The 19023-nt window shown below is 39.6% G+C and overlaps 1 protein-coding gene across 1 annotated transcript in view; it reads left to right on the top strand.

Moving 5' to 3' along the window:
- Nucleotides 1-19023, top strand: part of LOC117421828 (pleckstrin homology domain-containing family H member 1-like) — a 43006-nt gene that overhangs the window by 10293 nt on the left and 13690 nt on the right. Inside the window, exons 3-11 of the mRNA XM_058987510.1 lie at nt 10063-10125; nt 13168-13317; nt 13654-13737; nt 14154-14235; nt 14343-14537; nt 14739-15622; nt 16297-16375; nt 17162-17253; nt 18330-18480. Coding sequence (XP_058843493.1) covers nt 10063-10125; nt 13168-13317; nt 13654-13737; nt 14154-14235; nt 14343-14537; nt 14739-15622; nt 16297-16375; nt 17162-17253; nt 18330-18480 — 1780 coding nt within the window. The remainder of the gene's footprint in view (nt 1-10062; nt 10126-13167; nt 13318-13653; nt 13738-14153; nt 14236-14342; nt 14538-14738; nt 15623-16296; nt 16376-17161; nt 17254-18329; nt 18481-19023) is intronic.

Genomic DNA, 19023 nt, shown 5'->3' on the forward strand with positions numbered 1-19023 from the left:
TCGCATATCCATATACACACTGTATTGCATATCTATAGACTACATATAATTGGATGAAATGCAAGAATCAGAATGTACCATATACGCAGTCTGTCTGACGTTATGGTTTATCCTTATTATCATGTGACACAACTATCAAATATGATTAGCTGGTATTGAAAATGTTGCCCTTGTGTTGCCTGAAAAATAGAACATTGTCCAAATTGGGAGACATGTCGCCGGTTTGTTGCCCCTGCAGGGGATGCAAATCTACAGCTAATTGTGATTTGAACTTTGTCATGACATTCTTTAGCGGTAGCACAAGTTATTGAGATCTGTCTGAATCTGGGTATGCACTGCATGTTTCTACTGGGCATACAGTTACATGTCTCAGATTTAGTTGCATGCACATTTGTTACAGAGCTGAAATTATTATATGACCTTTGTTGTTCAATTTTCAAATTGAAGTGAAGTTTTCACTGTTTACACACAAAAGCATACCATTTATACATTATAAGCCTAATAGTGGTGGTGTAAAGTGTATTTTTTTTAAAATTTATATTTAAAATATGAATGCCTAATATCATTATTAGGTATTAATTCACTATTCTAGATTCATAAGGTTTTCTTTTTTTCCCCGGTTCATTTAAGAAAGCTTTCAGTACTGTTTGAGAATTGAGGGGTGACCCATGGGGCTTGCCAACTTTGTCTATTTTTTATTAAAACATAATTAATCTATTCCCTAGCTGAGATGTAAAATCTCTTCTTTTCATTGGTGGGCCCTGCTGTCCAGAAGATCAGGTGACTTCATGGTTACACGCTACTATAGGTCAATGGTTTAGCTGATATTTGAACTAAAGATTTCATGCAATGGTTTGTTTGCAGCCTTCTCAGGTTAGAAATATTATACACACTAAAAATCTATTAAAAATAAAAAAAAAAGGTACTGGAATTTCCATAGGTCGCAAAGGAAGCGCCTGGTCACCTTGCCTGTGACCCAGATCGAAACCCCAGATGGATGGGTAAATTACAGGAGTGTATTAAGAGTAGCTTCTGCCATGGTCCATTCAGTTGTAGGGAGTCCAGTTTCAAAGCTCGTTCTGACCTGTCTTGACTGCAGTGAATCATGGGAGGGCCATGCCTTTTGAAGACCGCTCTGTCGGAACCGCTGTGGTCTGGCCTTGGTATCGGATAGCATGAACGGAGTAGGTGTTGGCCAGCAACGTGTTCAAGTGACATGTCGGCTTGGGGCGGTGGGGAGAGTTTCAGACGGCAAAATACAGCAGTACTGTGTTTCACTGTGTGGTTTCAATTTCATAAGATGTTGTTTTTCACATTAGTTCAGGGAGATTTCAAGAGCAGGTCTCAGGTTTGTGATGGGTGATTCAGATACTAGCTATACATGCCAAGTTGAGGCAGTGCAGTCTAGCAAAGCACGAAGAGCCAGGAACTCCTGGTTTTAAAATCTCAGCCTTGCTGCTGACTGGATGTGACCCTGAATGATCTTGACCTCACTGTGTCACAGTTCCACCCAGCTGTAAAACTACATAGAAACATTATCGGCACTGAAAATGCTAACTTTGGATAAATGTGCAGTTGAAAATATATCAATGAGCCTGTATTGTGTTGGTACAACTGTTCAAGTAATCCTTACCTGCATTGGCTAATGCACTTTTAATCATTTTAGCTCAATTGTGCAGACGTGTTTTTTTTTTTTTTTGTAATTAAGCTAAAGATTTTATTTCCTTTAGCGTTTAAAAGTTTTCCAAGTATTAAGTGATTAGAATTTCTCGCATGGGATGGGGGGATCCCATGGTATTATATAAACCTTTCTCCTAGGAACTTTAAGTTAATTAGTTGGGAACAACTGTACAGGAACAGCTGAAGATGTCTTCATGAATTAAATAAAAATAAAGATGCTGTCTTCATTTTCACGGTCAAATAAGATGGAGAAAGGAGTAGCACAGAAACTTTTCTGATAAAGTGAAGGACCTGCCTTCCATTGGAGATCAGTACATGGTTCCCAGAATATGTTGTCTACCCCTTCCTGCCTTTCACAGCTGCCAATTAATGATTTAACATATGTGCTGTGTAACCATTAATAGGCAGATCAAGCATGGTTAATTATTAGTGAGCAAGCCAGATGTCGCATTCATCACTCGGACGAGTTTTGTTGTGGTAGTTGCAGCCCAGACCGGGAGCAGAAGAATTTCAGGGAGGCTGATTGCACAAGTGCTGCTGCCTTGCGTTAGATACAGAGTCGCCTGCAGATTTCCGAGCTGTCTGGCTCTGTTGCATACGAGTGATCTGTTTTCTCTCATAAGAATTATATCTTGTAAACTGTTTTTTGAATGTTGCTCAAATGGTGATTTGACTTTGAAAGAGCGCCTACATTACAAACACTTACCAAACACTTTCAACCGTGGGCAGGACAGTCCTCATTCAATGTGTTGAGTACTAGTAATGGGCAGTGTTATGTGATGTACTGTGTTATAGATTCTGTCAGTGAGATGAGTTTAAAAACTCTATAACCGTGAATGCAGACAAGCATGGCTCTTTTGCACGCTGTAGTAGTTAAGATGTTTGCTTGTTGTGTGTGTATAGACCCCAACTTTATACATCTGCAAGACACAGACAAAAGTTTGTGGACTATAGATTGCAGACATGTGTTTTAATCACTGCCAGATCCCTGTGTAATAAATAAAGCTAGAAAATAATTTCATATTTACTATAGATTGATCAGGGAGTGCAAACGGAGAACCTGATGAGACTTAAGCTGGCACCCAGCGTGACTGCACTATCTTCTGGGTCAGGCAGTTATGCCATCGGCCTCTAGTGCTTTCTGATAAGTAAATTGTTGATGTTTTTGTTGGCTTCTTAATTCTTTCTGTCTGATGATCTCACTGGGGGTATGATTGGCCATAGTGTTATGTTCTTTCCTGGAACAGTCTAACTGTTTGGTCTTCTTGCAGGCCAATAAACAAGACTGTTTGCAGAAGTACTCCCAGCCAGCCTTGGCTACTTAGTACCAAAGGGAAGTTTTTCAAGCGATTTTGTTTTCCCTTGGGAAATATGGCACAAAACAATAGTTTTTACTGATCATTTCATTCTGGGTTGTTTTATATTGTATAAAACAATGTGTGTCGAATGGCAACTCATCTTCTGGCTCAAAACATCTGTACAGTGTGTTTCCTGTATTGAATTCTCCTAAAAAAAAGTCCCGTTCCCAAGGCAGAGGGATGTTCTTTGCTCAGCAGATAAAGTAAATGCTAAGTGTGTTGATACACAGAACAGAACTGGAATAAGGAACGCAAATGCCTCTTTGTGTGTGTGTGACTACACCTGGTTTCACAACTTGGACCCAAATTGTGAATCATACAGAATTGAACAGATCTTTGGAAATACTATAAATGGTATTTAAATGGAATGGCTGGGATAGTGCTTTGGACTAGAATCTGTCTGTACACGGCAGGCACTCTACAGAAGCATCCTGTGGAAGCTATAATATCTGTCATTGCCACATACATAATTAGCTGCTTTGGTATCATGTTTGTCTGCCTTGTGTCTGTATAGGTAAATGCCTGGTTGGATCTACAGTATAATCACTCTGAAGGCTTATTATGTTTATACAGTAAGTGTTTAAAACTGGTATGAGGTAGGGATAATTATTATTTATATGTGACTGCTATATCTGCAGCCATAGAGATAAATTACTGGAATTGTACTTTCCCATCTGTTTGTGTGTCTGCCCATCTTCCAACATTCTAGCAATGGCTGTAGAACCTGTGATCAGAGTTGGGTACAAAGTCAGTTCTTTATTCTTTTTAAGTGAATCCTTGAAGCGTAAGTAGCTCATATCTGCCTTGCTTCTCAAGGCATAGCGCAGAGGCAGATCATGAGGATATCTGTGTAAGGTAATGGCTGACGATTCTTCTAGCTGGTTGTTAATTGTAAGAGTTTCAGGACCAAGAGATAGTCCTGCCAAATACATATAATTTTGGTCCATTTGAGGGGTATTGTGCCACATAAACTGCATTTTGTTCAGAGCTCAAGAGAAATACAGCAACTTTCTATCCCATACTGACCCCAGTTGCTCTCATCTCACCGATATACAGTAGAAACTAAGACAAGCCCCAGACTTCTGGTACTCTGTGTCTGTGCCCTGTTTCAGTGTCCTGCCGTGCAGTCGAGTTGAGTCAGTTGCACAGGTTGTACAGTATGCTGAATTGTTGAGAACAGCTGTTATTGTAACCACTTGCTCTGCTCCTGGCAGGGAGTACTGGGACATGTGAGGGTGGATTTCTGTTCGTCACACAGAGCGTGATCTAGTTTACATTGTCTAGTAACAGAGCTTTTAGCTGTTCTGAACGCTATGTTTAATTCAGGACTGAAGGATGTGGGTAGTGCTAAGAATTGATTTTACTGGCCAACAAAATCCACCCAACACATCATAGAAATGTTTACTGTATCATTTATTTTATACTATAACTTAAACTATACTGTAATTATAGTTTAGTACTGTAACTGTTATCTTCTACCCTTTTGAGGTATCTTGACTGCCGAGTCAGTTGTTTTGTAACTGGTCACTTACAAAGGTAAAATACATATTTTCTGTGAAAGGGTAAACATTTTCAATGCGTTTCTGTTAAGTTCGTTTTAAAGTGGCAATAGGTGTTGAAAAAGATTAAGAGTGCCTTTCAAAGATTAAATGCCCTCTACTGAAAGGTACTTTTATAAACTGAGCTTTCATTTTATACACAGTGGTATTATTCCCATGCCTGCCATTGACTGGTCTGTCATCTTAAATCCCTTCACTAAAGTGGGAGCCTGTGGACAGCTCCACACCAGGTGATGGAATTGAACCTGCAAGTCTCCTTCAGAAATGGGGAAGGATGAAAGGCTTGCAGTCAAGCAGCCCCTACATAGTCCAACCTACAGACCTGAAAGACTTCCTCTCCTTGCTTTGGAAGTCTAATTTACAAACAAGCACTTGGAGGACAAAATGTTGGATATCAGCAGCTGAGAAGTTGGTGCTTGGCTTCAAGGTGTGACATTTATAGTTTGATGCTTATGTACTGGTTATGTATTCTATTCTTATATAGTACATATATAACTATCTGTATCTATCAATATCCAGCTATTTAAAAAGAAGACAATCTGTACTAGTTAGTTATCTCTCACTTTACCATGTCTACTACTGTGTGCACATGCCCAATCTTGCCCAGAACTCACTATATATAAACAAGCTGTACAATATGGCATTGTGTTTAAAGTAGGACTACAACATGCTTCCAGGGGTTTTCCTGTGTGCAGACAGACCCGCACTTGAAACAAAAAAAGTGAATCACAAACCACGGGGCCTGAAGGACAGTCTTGTGATGAAGGAAGTGAAAGATCTGCCCTGAAGCCAGGATTCCATTCACGAGAGGGAGCCACTTAAGAATCATTAGAGCAGAGCTGTACAATTGTCCTTGGAGGCACAGAGAGGGTCGACTAGTGTAAATACACCCGCCTCTTTTTTTCCTTTTTAAGGGATTTGCTTGTGGTTTTAAGGATGTTTATTCAGGGTTATATCAATAATTTAATAACTTATACCTGGAAGCATGCAGGATGGCCTGGTGGTTATAGCTTGGGGGTGGAAGCAGAGGCAGTGGTAGTGTGGTCAACTGGTTTGAAGATCAGGAGGCAGTTTGGACTAGTTACTTGGAGCAGAAAACAGGAAGTTCTGGTAAGATGGAAGTGTGGATAGTGGTTAGAGCAGAGGACTAGGAGGCAGTGGCTTGGTTGTAAGAACCTGAAGAAAATGAGGTAACTGAACTGCTCCTCTCAGTACCTAAGCATTAACCTTAAGCCCTGTTTCCTCAGCGTGTCCTAATGGAATGGCCTGTTGGCTATAGCTGGGGATTGGGAGTTTGGTGATTTAGGCCATCAGGAGATGAGTCTCGGCAAACAAAATGGGGCATCTTGAGCAAGGTACAGTATCACTGGAAAACTGTTTATTTTCTATAACAGCAATCCAGAGTTCTTCTATACTGTGATTTTTTTTTTTAATGAGGTTAGTCATGTCATGGTATTAAATAATAACCCTGTGATGTGGGATTTGGCAGAAGGAGAGTGGGGAAAGTAGGTCATATGTATGTGTCTGGAAGATATTGTAGTCTCCCAGGTGCTCCTGGGTGTAATTAGTGCCAGGTGGAGGGTTGCTGCTAATATTTCCTGCTGGAGACACAATCCTTTGCGTACTGGTCCCCGTCCCCCCCCCCCCCCCCACTAGCAAAGCTGCTTCCATCACCTCTCTGATTTTATACCCTTCCCAGCTTGAGAAATTTGTCTGGATCAGACGAAACCTTAAATACATCCTTGCTAGTTTTAAAGCGATTATCTGACAGGCCATGTTAATCACTTGATCACCGAGTCAGGATGATGTGCTGTGAGCAGGAGACTGGTATTATGGGTAATCCCAGACTGAGTTGACATAGAACTTGGTCGCACCTGTATTTAATGTTTGGGTTGATGTGATTTTGATTGTCTCATAATGGACAGGGGAAGATTAAAGATTATCAGGATCCAGTCATTTCTCATCACACATTGATAGCTATGTTACAACTACTTAACTGCTAAATGCTGTTAAATACTGCAGTCGATCATTGTCTCGCAATATGCTATCAGTTTAAAAGCCTTGTTTTTATATTTGGAATCCCAGAAGAAGTTTATCCTGATCTTGCATATTGCATCTGTTCCATCACAACCCCTTTTTTAATTTATATATATCTATCTATCTATCTATCTATCTATCTATCTATCTATCTATATATATATATATATATATATATATATATATATATATATATATATATATAATCTATCTATCTATCTATCTATCTATCTATCTATCTATATCTTTTTTTTTTTTAACTTTCATTTGCTATGTTTTTACTGTGATTTGCCAGGGTTAACCAGGGATTTTACAATGCTTTACCACTTTACTTTTTCTTCACTGTACTTCACGTTGCTTTACTTTTTATACTTTTTATGCCCCTACTGGGAATGTGTCCAGTAGAAATGCAGCTACAACATTTTTAGAGTCAGAGATTGTAGGTTTGTTCCTGTGCCTAGATGTAACAAACAGATGGTCTTGCGGTTAGCATAGAAATGTGTACAGAGAAGTGTTTGTTTCTATATTGCAAAGGGCCACTAAACCCCAGAACACAGGTACTCCAGGGTTTGCTAACTTCCTGTCTGGATAATACTGGGTAATAAAAATAAAATTGGCACAGGTGGGGGTATTGAGTTAACCACTCCTTCCCATAGGCACATCTGGAGTTGTCAGAGAAAATTCTGAATGGCTTACTTCGCCTTAATTTTGGATTTGACCAAACCTGGGGTTGAGTTGAGTTGACATTGTCTTAAGAGATGGTGAAGGGGATTGAGAGATACTGTTTTCTATGTTGGACACATTCATTCAACAAACACATCTCTTTTTGTACATGCTGCCTGTTTTGTAGTCTGATGACCAGGTAGATGATGGGGTAATGAAAACCAGTAATTAAGACATCTACAGTATTACCTTTCACAAGTGGCTGCCTCACACAATGTGAGTGTGTATGTGAGCAGCAGTGCTTCTGAGCTAACTTTTAAATGGAGGATTCCTGCAGCTCACGCCTGGACTTGTTTGAGCAAACTCAAGTCTTCTGGAGAGATACTGTAGTATTTCACCAGGGTAACCAGCTTGGAAGGACCCCTTCTTGGTACTGTGGTATATGTATCGAATTTAGAAGCTTTTTTATTTGATTTTAGATTTTTGAAACTTGGTTATTTTGGATGCAGTACTGGCCACAAGTCCTCCAGGACAGGGTGTAATCACTAGGCTTGTAATCACCAGGCCAGTTTGTATCTAATTTCTCCTCTCTGCTCACTAAACTGCTTTTCAGTCTTCATCTCAAGTTACTTGGCAAGTCTGTTTCAAAGACTTAATTATATCCATAAGATTCAGACAGCATCCTAGTTCACAGCTTTACCCCTAGGCCGGCCCAGCCTCTCAGTAATTATCATTAACTGCTATGTTAGCCTTTTCGAAACCTTTCAACTTTCCTCCTCCACTCCTATGAGGTCTGCTTTCCAGTTGTTTCTTTCGTCTGCCTGAGATGGATTGCTGCCCCTTCACTTGCACAGGGAAGCCCTGCTAGAGCGTCTCGGTTTGACAGCTGACCTGACACAGGTTATGAGAAAGGGGAGGACTCAGACACAGCTGACTGAGCGCTAACACCTCGGTCACGTTCACTTCCAAAGCTTTTTGTTCTTCGAGGAAGATTAGGTGCATCAAAACCCCATCCTCTTAGCCATGGTGTCTTATAAAATTGAGGGATTCTTCCAATGTAATAACTGTGGCTGGGATTGGGGACGTGCTGGGATGTTTGTTCAGCCAGTTCCCAAACTGATCCAGAGAGGGTGGGGGTCTTGTGACCCGTATAATTAACATGAACACACTGCAATAAGACATGCAGCAGGAGGAGTGGTGTGGGAGGCTGACAGCAGTAGTGAAGGGGGAAGGTGCTGGATCACGTGTTTGCATGAAGGCGCTTTCATTCCACAACTTCTCTTTACCCCTCTGAATGGCTTTAAAACTAGTAGGCTCAGAGCAGGCCAGTCATTATAAGCAAGGTGTAGGAAGTGGTATAACTATAAATCTCGCTCTTAAAGTATAGAAAGTTAAATTGTTTTCCATTGATCTAACTGCCCATTGTCTTTCTTGTGACGTGTTACATCGTTTTGTGCTTTCTGGTCTTTTGAGGTTATCTGTTAAATTGTTGCCGTCAGATTAACAAATCTCTGTATTACTAGATTCATTGTCCTTTTGAATTCATTGATGTGTGATGATGTCACCACAACTCATTTGAATCTCGACAGTGTCTCAAATCATTACTACTGTGTCAGAATTCAAATCTTGAAATATGACAACCTTGCTAAATCCAAAATACGTAGGCTACCCTTGTATATCTGATTTAGTATTAAGGCTGCTACCTCTGCAGTCCCAGCAGTATTACACCTCTGTTATGCCTAGTTACCATCAGCCACTGGGATTTGAAATTGTTCAAGTTAGTTTCTGTCAGCATCAGAGTGATTCATGATTTTAAAATCAGTGTGACAGTGTGAGTTTGAAATACTTGCTAAGAGAATTACTCAGGCCCAGCCTCTCTGGATGATGTTACCTACAGTAGAGTGTCCAATGCGAAGGACACAGCAGGTGGGTTGTAAAGCACGGATTGCAGTTAAAAAAAACATTTAGATATTTCCAGGTTGGCTAATTCTATTTTTGAATGATATAAAACATTGGAAGTAGGTGGATTTAATTTAACTGGTATGAAAGAAGGCAATGTTTGTGTAACTGCAGGTAGATCAGATTCAGTTAAGACCAATGTTGTTTTAAATTGGTTTTATTTTTTAATGTTTCTGAACAGTTGAATGCAAATATATACATCTGAATTTGATTTAGAAATCAAAACAAAACCATCAACTTAATTTCTGAAAAGTATATCCTGTGTAACTACAGTACTGTTTCCATAGGTGAATAGAGGTTAATTGAGCATAGGCACTTGAACGTTCTTGAAATGCAAGCACATACTCATCAAAATGTTATAGTCCAGTGCAACACTTAAAAACAAAGTGCCTTGAGTCATTACAGTCAATTAGGACAGTTCACATATAGTGATGAAAGGGAACTAAATCTGAGGTAAAATTACAAAGATCCAAAACTGGTGGTGGTCAAAGATTTAAGCACAGAAGTGAGATGAAACAGAACAGTTTCTGAACTTTGCGGCACTTTTTTTTAAAATGTTGCTTGCTGGAAATTGTTTGATCGTCTTGCATAATACCCATTCATTTGCTAGATAGACTCGGTGAGTTCAATTTAATACAATTTAAGTATCTCTGCAAATGTTCCATGAACAAAATAACACAATCCAGATTTTAAAAGTTTTGATAGTTTCCAGTACTATAAACTTCTGTAGAGTGAGAGCAGGAGCTTCCACATTTGATTTATTGTGTGTGAGAATTCCGCTAAGCAGTTCTATGGTCTGTCTACAGATGCAGGAGTTGGAGCTGAGAGTCACAGAGGCGGACCAGCGAGCAGAGAAGGCTGAGAAGCAGGTAGGCTTCCCAAACCACAGGATCTGGTACGGGCAGCAGTGTGGAGTAGTGGTTAGGGCTCTGGACTCTTGACCGGAGGGTTGTGGGTTCAATCCCCAGTGGGGGACACTGCTGTTGTACCCTTGAGCAAGGTACTTTACCTAGATTGCTCCAGGAAAAACCCAACTGTATAAATGGGTAATTGTATGTAAAAATAATGTGATATCTGTATAATGTGAAATAATGTATAATGTGATATCTTGTAACAATTGTAAGTCGCCCTGGATAAGGGCGTCTGCTAAGAAATAAATAATAATAATAATAATAATAATAATCTGGGTTTTGTTTTGGACCATGTTCATTTTGAGAGATACCTCCAACAGAGGGCAGGTTGTTCCAAGTACTGAAATTCTTATATATATTTTCCTAAATACAAAACAAAAAATATGGCGAGTTATGCAATACATGTGTAACAGGGCGGGAGCGAACTTACAAACAAATGCACAGGAAGCGCTTAACCACTATACAAAGGAGACAGGCTTGTCTGCGTGTGTCTTTTTATAGAGCTTTAAGCCTCATCTTACCAGTTAGGATCCATAACAGCAGTGCATCCGTCACACAAACAAACTTTATACATGGATACAAGGTGAAAAAGAGTTTATAAGGGTGTACAACTTTAAATATCCGCACATTTTGAGGACATGTAATGACATAGTTACATTTAAAGTGATATTTATTGGGATTTTTTGTGTTTTACGCGATCCCCTTTAAAAACAACTGCAGTGCATAGAAATAAGAACACATACGGTAACTGCAGTGCTAACTACAAATCTACATTGTTATCTATGAATCTGTCTGCTTGTATATATCGTTGGTAAAGCACAATGTTTTTCACAAATACAAAATCAAGACAACGAATGAATAAAAGAAAACAATGAATTGATTTATTAAATTAAAAAACAGACACAAGTCTAAACCGAGTAAATGAATACCTGTTCTGATGCTGACATTGCTACACAGTCAGCATACGCACAGTCTCAAATGAAGCAGAAGAAAACTACTGTAATTTCACAGAGCGTTTGGTAGCCATTTGGTGATTTATGTACTTAACGTGATTTACTAGATATCTTCAAAGCCAATGCTCCCAGACTTTACATGTTATAGTTTACACAATTCAGCTTCGAGATGGTGTAAATTAGAATTAGGAAATTAGAAAGATAAATCCCTGTAATGTGAAACTTAGATTTGCGCTATAACCAGCCGTCTTAATGAATGTGTGTGTGTATCTACTTAACAATCAAACTGGGAAACGCTTGGTTATTCTAATGAAACATCAAAGCTAAGCTCTTTAATTGGATTCCAGCAGAAATATAAAAGGGAAGAAGGCTTGTGTGCGTTTTAATTACAGGTTTTACTCTGATACTGCTATCCAGATTGTAAATGAGGCCTCTGTCTCAATGGGTAAATCTCCTGGTTAAATGAATTATGACCTCTTTTGCACTGAACAATAGAGGATACACCAGGAATGTTATAGATAAGGTTTCTGTTTTTCGTTTTTTATTAATTACGTTTTTCAGTGCTTATTTTTAGCTATTTTTGAGTTTTATGTAAATCTTTTTTTTTGTGGGGGCTTTTGCTTTTTATATACTGATTGTTTTCAGTTACTTTCCAAAATGCTTGGGTGTTTGTTTTTGTCACAGTAGTAGTTACTCGACCAGTACTTGCACACTTAGTTGTACCTTCTTTCCACAACGAAATCCTTATGGTCAACGACACAATTTGCAATTCTGTTTTAAATTCTCACTAACTTTGTAGTATTTAAGTCCCGCAAACAAACCTTCTACTGTAATTGTAATCTTGTTTTTAAGTCTTGCAAGCGAGAAATAGAAATGTAGAATTGGGGGGTTTGTGTGTCCTTATGAGTGGAATAACCATGGGACATGGATTATTGCTCATGGATTATTTTCTTTATATAACAAAGTATGTTTAAACCTATATTTAAAAGATGAATACAGAGATTTACTTTCTTTAGATCAAGCTCTGCATCTGCTTAGCAACGCAGCTTAATTTTGAACAGTGAGATTTGCCCAAAAATTAATTCACTCAGTACCACTGAATATGAAAAGGGTTATTAAGTTCTGTATCTCTCAAAGCTTGTTGTATAACTATATGGTTACAGCAGCGAAGTTCAGCAGAGCACACTTTATCTGGGCTATACCCTTTTCATTATATCCCTATAATAACATTCTTCTTGTTACAGTAGCATTGCTGTTAAAGCACAGTCTAGCAGCTACACTTTGCTGATCCTTCAGTTTTGTATCGCAGTGTGGCAAAGTGATAATTAGTAAAGCTGGTGAAGTGCAGGTGTCATAATCCAACAAGAAAAGACTGACAACAAAGTACGGGTGAAATGTTTTCTGTTTTATTTGTAATCCAAATGGTCTGGTGACCCAACAGTAGATAATATGAGGACTGACAATACACAGCGATGTGGTGTACTGCACAGGGAATAATTAGTCCAGTACAAACACACACAAGATACAAACACCGTCACCAGTCCAAAGTGCGCGCTGTAGTGCTCGCTGTGAAGTACAATTTATCTGTGATACAATGTGCAGGGTTGTCCGGGTTTGGTGCTGGCCGTGGGCGACAGCTCCGGATCGTGTTAGGAGTCTAGTCATAATAAACAAACAAACAGTACATTTTAGATAGACAGACAAAACACTCACGGTAATAATCACAGTATCTGTCCTTTCTGTTATTAGCATAACCATCACAAGGAACAGATCACCTCGCTACGTCCCCTTTATATACCGTCTACCATGACCTCTCGGTTAACGAGCGCACCCGCTCCTCCAGTCCGCAGATGCCACACCGTTAACCTTTCTAGATGTCCGACTTCTGCCTAACCCTGGGAATGAACTGTTGGGCCATCCAGTCCAGGGTTCTCTGTTCCCTTTACTCTGTGCCCTCACAGGTCGGGAAGGAGATCTAACACCAAGAATCATTTGATCTCTGTTACACACAGTTACACAGCAGTCATCGTGCTGCTTGTTTTTATAGGTACATGTAATGGAAGAAAAACTGAAGTCGGCGAACGTACAGCCCAGCGAATCGGAGAACTCTTTGTTCAGGCGGTACCAAGAGCTGTCCAGTCAGGCACAAGAAAAGGATGAGGTGATTCAGAGGCTGGAGGTGCAGTTGGAAAAGCAGGTATTAGCATAGAGAGCATCTACATGTGGGATAATGATCGCTCTATTGGGAACCTTATTGGCTGAGAAAATCTGTGAGGTTTATAATAATCATCAATAATCTTTTAGGGGGAAAACCTCTGTTATCAACAAGTGTTATTTAGCTTTTTTTTAAAATAAGTAAGTTATGCTTATTTATTTTACAACATAAAGATGATTTATGTGCACCATTAACAATGGGTTAAGATCTGCTGAGTTTATGCTTTGTTGTGAATCAGTGTACAAGTGAGAGTGGGAGCATAAGAACTCATTTAAAAGAGGAAAATCTGGAAAATGACCATGATTTATTTTGCCTTAGAACCATCTGAGAGCACAGGAAGCAAAAATCATTGAAGAAAAAGCAGCGAAAATAAAGGAATGGGTGACCTTCAAACTACGAGAGGTAAGGCAGCTTCACTGTGTGCAAACCACAACGCACACCGGAAGGTCTGTTTAAGGCAAACCAACTAAGCCAAATATCCTGTGTATCAAATAATCAAAAAAATTAAGTGAAACTAAGTACATACATTTTAAAATGTATCCCTGTGCTGTTAAATATATATCATTATGAAAATTAAAGCCTTTTGTAATGGAGGATGGTGTATTTCGTCAGAGATGCTGCTGCTTTCAGCTGTTTTTTGAGTGCTTTAAACTACTATGCAATACAACAAAGTGGTATTGTTAAACTGAAGAGGAGACCAATCCTGTGTTTTATAGGTGTTGCAGTTTTAATCATTTTATTAAATCAGGAATGCTTTAAGAATATTAATTTGCTGTTGTCAATCCCATGTATTTATAGTACATTTATTTATTTTTTAGCTTGAAATTGAAAATCACCAGCTAAAGCTTTCCAACTTAAAGCAGTCTGAACAGATCCAGGTTCTCCAGGACAAAATTCAAGGTAAACCAAACTCCTTTAATTACTGCAATAAATTAGAAGGGCATCTTAAGCTGTTTTGGTTGTTGCATTTGACAGGAAGATAAAGCTCTTGTGATGTTTGTCTTCAGCGCTGCTGGAAGGTCCTGGGTCAACACTAGGGACAGGATCACACCCACATGACAATCTAGCTGGGGTCACAGCCCTCTCCAGTCTGGTCTACTCCCCTGGCGGCCCCACAAGCCCCACAAGCCCCACAGCTGTTGAGGAGGGCAAGTGGCAGCATTCAGCACGTTTTTTACCGTCACCAACTCTAAACACCCAAGGTACTAAAAGGTTTATGGCTTGTAGGGTTGTCTTGTTCCCTCACATGAAAGGAGTTGCCAGTGAAATGTCTCAAAATTGTCTTTTGATAATATAATTAGATATAAAACAATCAACATTTTGTGTCAGCATTTGTTAGGAAGTAAACATTTTATGCAATGGTATAGCTGCGATGCAGTTTGTTTTGTTTGTTTGGTACACAGATTTGAAGAAAAAGGGGGCAGAAGTGTCTGAATCTCAACAGAGCTGCCCTACTTCACCTCTCGTCCTGGAGGACTTTTCAACCCATGAAAACCATGACCCCCTCTCTAAGTCTCCATGTTCTGTGAGAAAGCAGACCAGCCCAGTTGCCATGGTCACAGCAGAAGATGAGGTTCTGGTCAAGGCTAAAGATGTCCAAGCATCACCAAAGTCTGGTTCTTGCAGCCCTGAGGCCTCCCTCGAGTTAGTCGCAAGGGGTTTTGGACCAGAGTTGCCAGAAGGTTTGATCCCAGAGGTGCAGCAGCATTTGGAGGTTGTTCGGGATGCCCATAGCCCCCCAGAGAAGAGATGTGTGAACCGATGCTTGGAGCGCGACAATTCCTTTGATGAACTGAACAGCAAGTTCTGTTCGCAGTGCTGCCACTGCTCTTCATCACCCAGCAAGGCCAACATGCCAAGCCTCATCGTCATCCCGGCACTCACCCCCAAACACTCTATCCCTTCCCTGCAGCCTGCTTTCCCCTCGGCTGCTCCCTCTGGGACCAGCATGACCTTGCCAAAGGTGAGGACACCACTCACACCCAGGGACAGCATCCAGTTGGCCAAAAAGCACTATAGCCAGCCACAGCCGGGGGCTGACCGCCTACATCATATCAATGTCAGCATTGACATCAGCTCCTTCAAGCCAATCGCCCTGCCCCCACAGTGCACCCTAGAGGTGGAGGAGACTGACATCGACGAGGTTCCTGATAAAATGGACATGGAGGATTGTGAGGAGGGGCTGAGGGAGGAAAGGATCTCCTTCATCCCACTCCCAGAGGAGCTGGAGTTCTTTGATGTGGACGTCAAGCCACCCACTCCTCCTCTGCACAGGTTCCCATCTTGGGTGAGTTCTTGGAAAGTCATTCGGAAAAGTTTGCTCAGCCAAGCCTAAGGAGTAAAACATTTTTACACAGCACTGACCATCATTTATAAGTTTATAATAATGTATTTATAAGTTATACAGTGGTGCGGCGCTACCAGTCCAGGTATTTGTTTCAGCCACATTTGTTAAATATTAAATTTAACAAAATACATCCCTGACAAGGCCAGACAGTGCACTCTGCTATAAAGTTCTTGAGTGTTGGCTGTTTCAACTTAAACTGATTACATCAATTTCCTAGCTCCCTGTTTTATTAATGAAAAGCATATTTTACAGTAGGCTGGACTCATGCACTAATAGGAAGCAAAATAACTGATGTCATTTTCTTTGTGTAAAAATAACCAAGGACAATTTTCTTGTGTTTGTGGGATTAGGTTATAATTAGGGATAACCTGGATTTCGGTAACACCTGTGTGTGTGTGTGTGTAGATAGATATGTGCAGAGAGCTTTGAGAAACAATTACAGTATCCCCTTCAAATCTCATTTTTAAATAGTTGATGGATAACTTCAGCTTTACCTTGGATACATTGCAGAGTCATACCGATCAAACAATAATCTAGTCATCGGTTGTGTAACAGTATATTTGGATAATATGATGTATGTTATTAAGAAGATTGGGTGTGTCTGCGCATTTCAGGAGAGTCGGATCTATGCTGTTGCAAAGTCTGGGATGAGGCTGTCTGAGGTGACTTTCGGAACGGGATCTCCCAGTAGAGGTAAGGAATACATGACACTTTTTGGGTTCTTTTGGTCCTATACTGTAAGATATCATGTGTGTAGGGTGTGTCTTACTGTATAAGAGCTGTCATCTCGTGAAGTGCGAGTTCTGGCTGCTCAAACTGCGAAATGACTCTCATACAATAAGAGACACCCTACACATGTCGTATTAACTTTATTATAAATCACACACATGACGATTTATACTCTGGAATAGCTTTAAAAAAAAAAAAAAAAATATATATATATATATATATATATATATATATATATATATATATATATATATATTTGTAAAAACAGTTTATCCTCACATTTCCCCTGTGAAATGTGAAATTTTCCCATTAGTGTGCTTTAGAGGAAACAGCATTTTAATCCTGTGACAGATGACATCTGGTTGTCTTATGATGTAGTCAATTCAAAATACTGTTGTACAATGTTAACATTTTCCATCAGTAATCTGCAATAAAATATCACTAACCATGATAATCACCCAGTCATATAGATATAGTTTTACACTAATAAACAGTGTTCCAAAGCACTTGGACATGCAAGACAATACTGTTTTATGGGTCCATATTGCACTCATTCAATAATATCAATTTGCATGTGGAACAGCCAAGGTCAAAGCCATTCAACTACATGTATATACTGTATATGTTCTTGTCTACCATGAAGGCTACTTCTAAAACTGAAACACAAGATGTTTCTCAGTCTATAACATTGTTGTAGCTGTTGATGTAATACTAAGTTAAGGTGAAGCTAATAAATGGATATTTTTGCAGTTTCCAATTTGCCGTTGTATCCAGCCGCAGGCCCCTTCACCCATCTCATCTACAAGAATGTCACCGTGCCTGTGTACACCACACTCAAAGGGGTAAGAAGCCTTCAATCTCGTATACAGTAGGTGTAAGAGCATTAACATGTCATTGATGGATTCTCCCCAGAATATGCGGTTTGCTGTGGCAGAGATAGCTGCAGGGGTGATGTCAGACCAGGGAAATGAAACAATAACACAGAATGTACGGGGCAAACTGAGGCGCAAGGACGCTCAGCTTTTTATTAATGAAACAAAAACAAACACAAAATAAAGGGCACATTGGCCAAAGTAAACACTAACAAATCTGTTATACAAATGAGTACCTTGGTTCGCTTTCTGGTAGCAGTCGCTCTCCTCTCCTAATGCTCTCCTCCAGACAAAGGATTTCTCTCGCTTTTATAGTTTGTGGCTGGAGCCAAATTATCCAATAATTAACAATTATATAATTAAGGTTCCAGCAACATTCTCACATGTGTTTTGGCAGGGAGGAATTTAACCCCCTCCCTGCCGATCCAAACTAAACAATACTATATAGCGGACGGCTTTCATCCGCCCGCATATAAACAAATACAATTACTACTAATAATAATGCAATACAAATAATATAAATGAACATAAATACATACATACATACATAAATAATTTAATATACAAGGGGTGGGCACCCCGTCACAATTGCTTATATATACGTTGCTATGTAGTGAATGACAGGTAAGAGTTTATTTTGTTAGTTACAAGCACTTTCTGTGGCTGCAGTCTCTTTGTTCTATAGGCTATTCCAGGTTAATGGTGTGTAAGAAAAAAAAAAAAAACCTTACCTTCCTTTCCACTGGAATATTCTTTGCTTTGGTTGGTTTTATCTACTGGTTTGCCACTGCCTTCCTATTTTGAGGGTTTCCTTAAAAAAATATCCTTATGTTCCCCCTCCTTCCAGTATATCTGCCTTAATGCCGGTATTTGTATGATCTTAAGCGGGTTCCAAAGTCCTTGCTGCCTGTTTAGAGTTACTATACCTCCAGCATCACCTGCTACAGTATTTTGTCCCCCTCCCATTCATTAGGGTGTTTTGTCATTTGGACCAGGTTGTCATGTGTGTGGTGTTTTTTTTTATTACCATGTTTGCTCATTTCCAGAAGGCGACTCAGATCAGCAACATCCCCTTCCCAGACGAGTCCTCGGGCTCTGAGGATGACACCAGCTCTCTGGCCAGCCTCCGTACCTCCACCCTTGGACCCGAAACAAAGAAGAGCAGCACGCCAGGCAGCCCACGGGCCACCAAGAGAGGCAAGTGGCGCCATCAAGTGGTTTTAGAGGGTCAACACTGATGAACACAATAGCTGAACCTTAGAAATATCCAAGCTGAGTTGTTTTTAATTAAAAAAAATAAATAAAAAAATTAATTCATGCATTATTACAGTCTGTTTTCTTATTTAAACAAAATAGCTGCATATGATCATTTATTTATTTTTGGTCGGTGTTAAATTTATAATGTGATAAACTGCAGAAATACATTGTCTGTTAGCAATAGAAAAGACTGATTAGCTGCATGGAGTCCATCCCTGGAGTGTAGACATGTTCATGATATCCAGTCAAGGTGCTACATTGGATTATGTAAAAGGATAGAATCTACTGTACAAATGCAGTATAGAAAATGTGAACATTCTGACATCAAGAATCTTTAGCAAAAAAGTGGTTCTTGTCTGGCTATTGTGACATATAAATATTCTCAAAATGCAGTTACAGTTAAATGAAAGTTCAATGATAAAGCAGACCATCCAAGTAAGAATCATTAACATTTAAACAGAGATCTTTCTTATTTTGTGTCTG

Source organism: Acipenser ruthenus, chromosome 15 (assembly GCF_902713425.1).
Source record: "Acipenser ruthenus chromosome 15, fAciRut3.2 maternal haplotype, whole genome shotgun sequence".
Lineage (NCBI taxonomy): Eukaryota > Metazoa > Chordata > Actinopteri > Acipenseriformes > Acipenseridae > Acipenser > Acipenser ruthenus.